This window comes from Centrocercus urophasianus, unplaced genomic scaffold, assembly GCF_019232065.1.
Source record: "Centrocercus urophasianus isolate 14NV4802_14NV808 unplaced genomic scaffold, USGS_Curo_1.0 seq_41, whole genome shotgun sequence".
In the NCBI taxonomy this organism is placed as follows: Eukaryota; Metazoa; Chordata; class Aves; order Galliformes; family Phasianidae; genus Centrocercus; species Centrocercus urophasianus.
In genome coordinates, this window is record NW_024884989.1 from 4,128,985 (window position 1) to 4,137,172 (window position 8,188).

Below are 8,188 nucleotides of genomic sequence, written 5' to 3' on the forward strand. Positions count from 1 at the left end.
TGGCACAAAGATGAGCCACGTTAACCCGGTTTCAATGCTGCATCCCGCTCTGTCCATAGTGGAGATCGATGCTTCGTTTCCTTGGGCAGCTTTGGGGTGAAAATCACAAAGGCAGAGCCCAGTGCTCAGAGTGACCAAACGTCCTCTACGCTGCCCTTCCCTGCACCAAGACCTAGAAGCTCCACTGGGACAACGAGGGACTGTGAAGGCATTTCACCTCTGCAGGGACTTGGCGAGGGGAGGTTTGGAAACAGGTGCCCGTTTTCCCATTCCTTGCATTCAATTTGAGGACAAATTTCTCCCAAAGAGAAATCAGGCACAGGCTGCCCAGGGGAGGTGGCGCAGTCATCTGGAGCTGTAGAAGAAACGTGCAGATGTGGCACTGAGGGATGTGGTTTAGTGGTAAACATTGGTGGTAGGCAGACGGTCGGGCTGGGTGACCTTGGAGGTCTTTTCCAACCTTAATGATTCTGTGATTCCCAATTTCCCCCAGCAGTGCGAATGGCTCAGGCCTGACTTCCAAGAATCAACTGCCCGAATGCACAGCTCAGGCTAAGGATGATAGCTCTTATCATGATTATTGTGTGTTCTTTTCCTAACCTTAATGGCCGTTATCATCCTAAAACCTTATCACACTTACCCGGCTTCTAAACAAGCACAACTTATCTTCAGGGTGTGGGCCAGCATGCGTTGTGCCATAACATAAATGGAGCAGATGAACCGTGTATCTCAGCAAAGAAGTGACAGCAAAAAGCCACGTGGAGTGGAAACTGATGGAGATGTCAGAGCAGCTCCTCCACCCTGATGGAGGAAGGCAGCAGAGCTGTGTTGTAGGGCTGTAGGCATTTCCATATGGCAAACCCATGGCTTTCCCCAGCCTGCTGCTGCTTTGCTCCCCCAGGGCTGAGCCACACTGACTCCTTTGTGATTTACCCACACAGTGGGTAACAATTAGCCCTGATTAACGAAGGGTCAAAAGGAATCACATGAGCTGAGGCAACCCTTAGATATCAATGCTGGATGCGGTCTCACAGCGTAAGAAAACCATTTAGGGATCGCTTGGAGTTGGTTTGCTTTCTTCTGTTAGATGAACCTGGCAAAACGTTATCTGGAAATACCCTCGAAGAAAAAGCTGAACGTTTTCCTTCGGAAAGCAGCCAGGCTCAACTCCAGCCCTCCGCTCGCAGCTCCTCTGCGGGTGCCGGGGGCAGTTCCAGCAGCGCTGGGGTAGGCTCCCTTTTTCCCCGTTCCCCTCTTTTCCCCCCCCCCCCCCCCCTTTTTTTTCCCCCTTTTTTTCCCTCCCCATTTCTTTCCGCCCCAACCTGGCCCTTACAGACCGAGCTCTGATGGCCGCAATGCGCCCACGGGGTCCGGCGTGGGAGCGGCGGACGTGAGAAGCGGATGAAAAAGTTACGGGAAAAGGGAGAAAGCTCCGATTTGTGCTCAGCGAGGGGGTGGCGTGAAAGGGAGGCGAGAAAAAAAAGAAAAAACAAACGCAAAAGCCGCGCTGAGTCAATGTTTAACCCCCAGCGCGCAGCAAAAGCGGCTCAAAAGTGGTGTTTTTTTTTTTCTTCTCAGCGAGTCTGAACCAGTCCGCCCAGTGCCTCCTCCCTTCGGCTCACACCCTCCTTCCTCCCACCGCTACTCGGGAACATCCATCAGTCCGTCCATCCATCCGTCCGTCCGACCGTCCCGGCTGCGGAGAGCAGCGCAGCACCGCCGCTTTCGGATCCACGCGGACCCAATCCGGAAAGCAGCGATGGGGTTCCCCCGCTGGAAGCGTTTCTGCTTCTTGCTCCTCGTAGCCTTCACCTCGTCCCTTTTGCTCTACAGGCACTATTACGCTACGATGGAGCTGCGCAGCGGTCCGAGGGTCGCGGCCAGGTACGGGGGATGCGTGTGGGGTGGATCTGGGGGGCCTGGGAGCTGCTCGGCCCCTCCGTGCCCGCTTTGTTCGATGTTTGAAGGGCTGTTTCTCCCCCGCCCCACTGCAAGGTGTCCTGGGTCCTATATGGAACTCCTGGGCTGCTGTGCCAGGGTCCCTACGTGGACTCAGGGTGAGGGATCAGAGCGCCGCCGGCAGCAGGATTGGAAGCTTGGATTGCTTTGCAGGGTGAAGGGCTGACCCTACACCGCAGCTGCAAGAGCAGGGCACTGCTGCCGGCATCCCGCAAACTCCCGGACTCCGGCAATGGGCATCTCCTCCTTTGCTGCCCCTTCGGATTTCCCCTGAGCACCCCCAGTTCTGGGCTGGGTGCTGGGCAGCCCCGGGTGCACGGCTGTGAGAGCAGGGATGGTGCTGTGGGACAGAGGGGAGACTCTGTAGGACCACAGCCGGTCCTACACAGGGGCAGCTGGGTGCAGGCCGGTTTGCACAGGGAGGCACTGGGATGCAGCTGGATGGGCTGCCTTGGGGCTGCATCTCCCCCAGCGGGAGCTCTGTGCACCCATCCCACCTCACAGCCCGGGCAGGAGCTGCTGCACAGTGCTGGGCTCGTGCCTGGGTGCCCTTGAGAGGAGAAGCTGAACCCCACGATGGCTCCAAAGCTCTCCTGGGATTGTTCCCATTGGCTTTAATCCCAATATCAAAGTGCAGCTCGTGTCCCGTTGGCTCCGATTCCCAGCATTTGCAAACATGCTGCCCCGTAATCTCTGCTTGTGCCTCCAAAAATACCAACCTGGAGCCACCAGCGCTGCTCTGGCAGCTGATACAGGGCTGAGCTGGGACTGAAATCCACAGGTGCAGCACTCCTTACTGCTAAACACGAGCACGGGGTGACCTGGGCTTTTCCTCCCATTGGGGCACAAAGGGTGGCTGAGCAGTGCTGCATTTTGGGGAGCACAGTGTGTACAAGGTCTCCTCCTGCTGCAGCCTGGTGGGGGCACGCAGGGCTTGGGAAGGTGCTGAGCCCTGAGTGTGGAGCTCTGCCCATCCCAGCGTCCCACATGAGCTCTGTGCTGGGGAGGAGGCCCCACACTCAGCCCTTTGCAATGGGATGGAGCAGATGCTGCTGTTGCAGCTACCTCCAACTGCTCTGGCACCGTTTGCTTCAGACAGAGCGTATGTTCTCCCATTTATTTGCTGGAAGCAGAGAGTGACCACAGAGCAAAGATGCCACACTGATGAGTGCCACCACAGGGACTGAATGCACCCTGGCTCAACTCATGGTGCCCAGCACTGCACCCCTCCCAGAGCCCCATTGTGCATCGATGGGTCCAGGGAGGGGGAGGCTGTCATCTTCTGGGGCAGCCAAGCATTGCTGGGCATGGGGACACTGCATCCCAGGAGATGCTGGGCAGCAGCCCTGCCACAGACAGCTGGCACCGTGTGGGAGATGGCTGCAGTACAGCAGATGGGGTGTGAGCATCAGCTCTAGGGATGGAGCTGATGGGGAGGAGGTGTCCCTCCCCTGCAGTGGGGAACAGTGGAGGAAACCTAATGCTTGCTGTATGGGAGGAGGCAGAGCTATGCTCCCCACCTGCTCTACCTGTCCCTGAGATCCCAGGTAACAAGGAGCCCTTGTCTGCTCCACAATGCCCCGCTTTGCTGGAAGCACCTGCTGCTCAGAAGGGCCCTTCTGTACAGGGAAGAATGAATGGGAGCCTGTTCCCCACAGGTGGGCTCCCACCTCCTGCCTGGCCCTAAGCTGCCTCAGGGGCACCCATGGGGCTCTGAGCCCCCCAAGGTGCAGAGTGCATCCCCCAGATGTTGGCAGTGGAGGTATGGGCACAAGAGGGATTTTGTTCCCCTGTTTCATGTGGGGGCACGCTGCTGTGTCTCCAAGCATGGAGTGGCACTGATGTGGGGCATCAGAGCATTCCCCAGCCACCCTTGCACCCCCCTGTGGAGCCCTAATAGCCCCACTGTTTTCCCAGTGCAGTGATGGGCAGGGGCTGTCAGGATAAGGAACGTGTTGAGGACTTGGTGTCACCCTCCTGCTGTCCCCTTGCAGCCTGCTGCAGCCAGAGCTGCTGTTCCTGGTCCGCCCAGACACCTCACATCCAGACAACAGCCACCAGCAGGACCTCGGAGGGACTGTGAAGAGGTAACTGGGGGGAGAGAGGGAGTTCATGATGGCCCCAGTGTGTGTGGGAGCCTCCTGAACCCTTCTCACTGCTATACTTCTCCCATTCCAGCAGGGAGTTCTCCCAAGCATCCTCAGAGCCGGAGAAGCCCAAACCCAGTGGAAAGCAGGTGACAATCAGCAGGACGTGGGGTGTCCCTGGTGCTGTCCCCTGGGCCACCAGCCTGTCCCCACATCGAGGGGCTGCTCCTGTGAGCCGGGGCTGTCCCTGTGCTCCATCCAGGTGCCCGGGGTAGGAGATGTTCACGTGCATCTCCATGAAGCCCAATCCTTCAGCACCCTGAGGAGATGGGTTCAGCATTTGGGACACGGAGGCGCAAGGCAGTGCTGTGCCTCCAGCAGCCGGAAAGGAGCAGCTCTGTCCCTGGGTCTGACCTCCCCTCGGTGCCTCTTGAGGCTTCTCCAGGCTCAGTGTTGACCCTTCTCCCCCTGCAGCCCACCCTGTGCCCCCGCTCAGTGGTGGCCATGGCGAAGGCAGACCCCACATTTAAGGAGCTCTTCCAATTTGACATCCCGGTGCTGATGTGGGACCAACACTTCAACCCCGAGACGTGGGACAGGCTGAAGGCACGACGTGTCCCATACGGCTGGCAGGGCTTATCCCAAGCAGGTATGGGGCCTGGGGGGCTCAAGGGGACCTTGACAGAAAGGGTCAGAAATGGAGAAACCCCACAGAGGAGCTGGGGATCTCAGTCTGTTCCCACTCCCAGGGAGCGGGGTGGTGGGGACAGCTTTGCAAATGCCACTTTGCAGCATCTTGTGACATTTTCCCCAAATAAAAGCTCCAGTGTGTGCATGATGATGAACTGAGGCACGGAAGACCTCGGACAACCCGCTCCATTGTTGTCAGTGGAGATTGTTTCCCTTCCAAGTCCAAACCTACTCACTGCTCTCCCCGGCAGGGAAGTGATGGGGATGGGGGGAGCAAGGAGGGAGGGGGTGGTTGCAAGAAGGCTTTGTCAGGAGGGTAAGCGGCCGGTGCTGGCGTCTCACAGGTCTGGGGCTGTCCAGATGTGTCCTTGTGCCTTGTACAGCATTGGGCAGCTGCTGTGGGGAGCGGGGTCAGTAATATGGGGCTGGGAGAGGAGATTTCTTCTCCAAAAGAGCGGTGCTGCAGTGGCACAGCTGCCCAGGGAGTGGTGGAGTCGCCGTCCCTGGAGGTGTTGAAGAACCACAGAGATGTGGCACTGAGGGATGTGGTCACTGGGGGTGGGTTGGGGTTGGACTCAGAGATCCTAGAGGGCTTTTCCAAGCGTAGCAATGCTGTGATTCTTCCCACCTGAGGTGTAGCCATCCACACACGCGTGCTTGAAGTGCTCCCAGCACTGCTGACACGTACTTCTCCCTTTTTTCCCAATGCAGCTGTGGGCAGCACCCTGCACCTCCTTAACAGCTCCTCCAACACTCAGCTCTTTGGCCGTGACCGCTTCCCCGGGGGCTGCGTGCGCTGCGCTGTGGTGGGCAATGGGGGAATCCTGAATGGCTCACGGCAGGGCCGGGCCATCGATGCACATGATCTGGTCTTCAGGTAAGGCCGGGAGGGCACAGCGGGGCTGTGGGTGCTGGGGTGAGCCCAGCCCTGGACGTTGTCCCATGGTGAATCCCGCAGGCTCAATGGGGCCATCATCAAAGGCTTTGAGGAGGATGTTGGGACCAAGGTTTCGTTCTACGGCTTCACGGTGAATACCATGAAGAACTCCCTCATTGCCTATGAGGCGTATGGCTTCAGCCAGATACCGCAGGGCAAGGTGAGACCCTGAGGGCACGTCAGGGTGCCCACAGGGGGGGTGGTGGGTCACCATTCCTGGAGGCTCTCAAGAAAAGAGCGAATGTTGCACTGAATGACGAGGTTAATGGCATAGCGGTGATGGGTTGCTGGTTACACCAAATGATCTTAATGGTCCTTCCTTAATGATTCTGTGATAAGTTGACCCCTGAGGCTCCTCCAAGCTTCAGGAGCCTCAGTCCCCACCATGCCTGTGTTCCTGCTGCAGGATCTGAAGTATATCTTCATCCCCTCGGATGCACGCGACTACATCATGCTGAGGTCGGCCATTCAGGGCAGCCCGGTCCCCGAGGGCTTGGACAAGGGTGACGAGTGAGTGAACTCACCAGTGGGCCATGACATGCCCAGCTCTACCCCAGGTGACACTAGTTCTCCTCTCCCTGCTGCAGGCCACAGAAGTATTTTGGACTGGAGGCATCTGCGGAGAAGTTCAAGCTGCTGCATCCCGATTTCTTGCATTACCTGACAACCAGGTGAGGATGAGGAGGCAGATGTTCCCCCCTGCAGATCCCATTCACTGCAATGCTCACATCTCCTCCTTGTGGGGAGGCTCGTGCAGCCTTGCATTCACCTGGCCCTCCATTTCATAGCCGGTTTTGAACTGTTCTAATGGGAGCAGAGGGAAGGTCCAAAGATTTGGGTTTGTTTTTCGGTGTTTCTGGTTTGGGACAATTTTAAATAAAGGGGAGGTGCATTTTAGCAGCTGGCAGAGAATGTATTGAACCTTAGCAGCAGACATCAGAGCATCCACATATTCCCCCTTCTAAACGCCGTGAGAGGCCACGTTTTGGTGGGTGCCCTGCTTCACAGTGCTGTTTGGTGGGGAGGGTCTTAACGCCATGCCCCACTCCCAGCGCTGCCTCTGCTCTGCAGGTTCCTGAGGTCAGAGCTCCTGGACATGCAGTACGGCCACCTCTACATGCCCAGCACTGGGGCTCTCATGCTGCTGACAGCACTGCACACCTGCGACCAGGTGAGGGGACAACTTGCCTGGTGCCTGGGGGGACCTCCCACCCTGAGCCCATCGCCAGCCTTCTTCCCCTGTCCCATCACCCCACAGGTCAGTGCCTACGGGTTCATCACGGCCAACTACGAGCAGTTCTCTGACCATTACTATGAGCCAGAGAAGAAGCCGCTGGTGTTCTACGCCAACCACGACATGCTGCTGGAAGCAGAGCTGTGGAGGAGTTTGCACCAGGCGGGGATCATGGAGCTGTACCAGCGTGAGGGCAGCTCAGTCCCACTGCAAGGACACTCAGCACGGCACGGAAGTTCTCCTCTTTCCTGAAGGCCTCCTTCTGTCCCTGGAGGGCTCTCCCATACCCGCAAGCCAGCCTGAGCAGCAGGGCCTGCAGCTGACAGCAGAGCAAAGGTGGTGGTGCAGGGCGAGCCAAGGCTGGCGGGGAAATCCTGCAACTCCTCAGGGCCCTCCAGCATCTCATTTGTGACTCTGAGCGTGGCTTTGGGACACCTCTGCACGTGGCTGTGAGCTCCTGATGCCTTGAGAATGTCTGTGGGGCAGCAGCAGCCCATGGGAAGCACAGCGTTCATCCGCAGGTGGGGCAACGTGGTGCTGGAAGGAGATGCTGGAGAAGCACGCATCTGCCAGACCTCACTTCTTGGAACTTTCTGGAGTTACAGCCTCGAAGTCACACTGGGTGGGCTGCAGAACCTGCAGGGCAGAGCTGTCAGCAGCGTGGTACTTAAAGAGAAAAAAGGAAACCCACAGGGAGGTGGTCTTGAACCCTCCCCCCGTCCTGCGTAATCCAGCACTGCTGCAGTGGAGTGGTGGAGGCTCCTCCAGCTCGTGGTGGTGGCTGCAGGGCTGATGCTGCACAGCAAAGGGAGCGGTGTGATCTGATTACTTGGTGTAATTAGAGGAACATTGAGTCATTATTTTCTTCTACGCCTGGTTTAGTGAATGGGGTGGGTTGGACAAAGCATCCTGCCTCCTGTAACACAGGCGAGGTTCTGATTTGGGAATGGCAGAAGTGTGGGTTAGGGGTGGGAGTGGGGCTGCAGGGACGCTGCGGGTGCCCAAGCAGAGCTCTGGAAGAACACAGCACCCAGGGCAGTGGCTCGCTGGGCACTTTGAAAGCAGCCTCTGGGCACTTTGAAAGCAGCCTCTTCCCACCTCGATGCCATTTGCTGTACGTCAGCTGAAGGGTGGAGGGGACAATTGCAGATATGGCAGGAGATAACAGGGCTGAGAGCCAGGGAACCTCCTGCTCCCCTCCAGCTCCATCCTCCTTTGTGACAAAGCTGCACTCAGCTGCTTCGACCTGCTTCAGATGTAATCTCGAGTGGAGCCCTGTTT

The 8,188-nt window shown here is 57.8% G+C and overlaps 1 protein-coding gene across 3 annotated transcripts; it reads left to right on the top strand.

Moving 5' to 3' along the window:
* The first annotated feature begins 776 nt into the window (after positions 1–776).
* ST6GALNAC2 (ST6 N-acetylgalactosaminide alpha-2,6-sialyltransferase 2) lies at positions 777–7,772 on the top strand. Of its 3 annotated transcripts, none has more exons than XM_042833343.1 (11): positions 777–1,227; positions 1,579–1,884; positions 3,954–4,046; positions 4,141–4,195; positions 4,521–4,695; positions 5,448–5,613; positions 5,695–5,833; positions 6,080–6,183; positions 6,261–6,344; positions 6,745–6,844; positions 6,932–7,772. In XM_042833343.1, exons 1-11 carry the CDS (start codon positions 1,088–1,090, stop codon positions 7,157–7,159), a joined length of 1,590 nt encoding a protein of 529 aa, XP_042689277.1. In that variant the 5' UTR covers positions 777–1,087; the 3' UTR covers positions 7,160–7,772. The 3 variants fall into 3 exon arrangements, with proteins under 3 accessions (XP_042689277.1, XP_042689276.1, XP_042689278.1); XM_042833342.1 differs by having other exon boundaries at positions 778–1,227; positions 4,138–4,195; XM_042833344.1 differs by lacking the exon at positions 777–1,227 and adding an exon at positions 1,387–1,409 and having other exon boundaries at positions 4,138–4,195.
* Positions 7,773–8,188: the final 416 nt, after the last annotated feature.

What these genes read in the sequence shown, in the direction of transcription:
- ST6GALNAC2 (XM_042833342.1), top strand. Translation starts at nt 1,088, where the DNA reads ATGAACCTGGCAAAACGTTATCTGGAAATACCCTCGAAGAAAAAGCTG. An exon ending in CCAAACCCAGTGGAAAGCAG is followed by an intron (nt 4,196 to 4,520) that starts GTGACAATCAGC and finishes CTCCCCCTGCAG; the next exon opens with CCCACCCTGTGCCCCCGCTC. An exon ending in CACTGCACACCTGCGACCAG is followed by an intron (nt 6,845 to 6,931) that starts GTGAGGGGACAA and finishes ATCACCCCACAG; the next exon opens with GTCAGTGCCTACGGGTTCAT.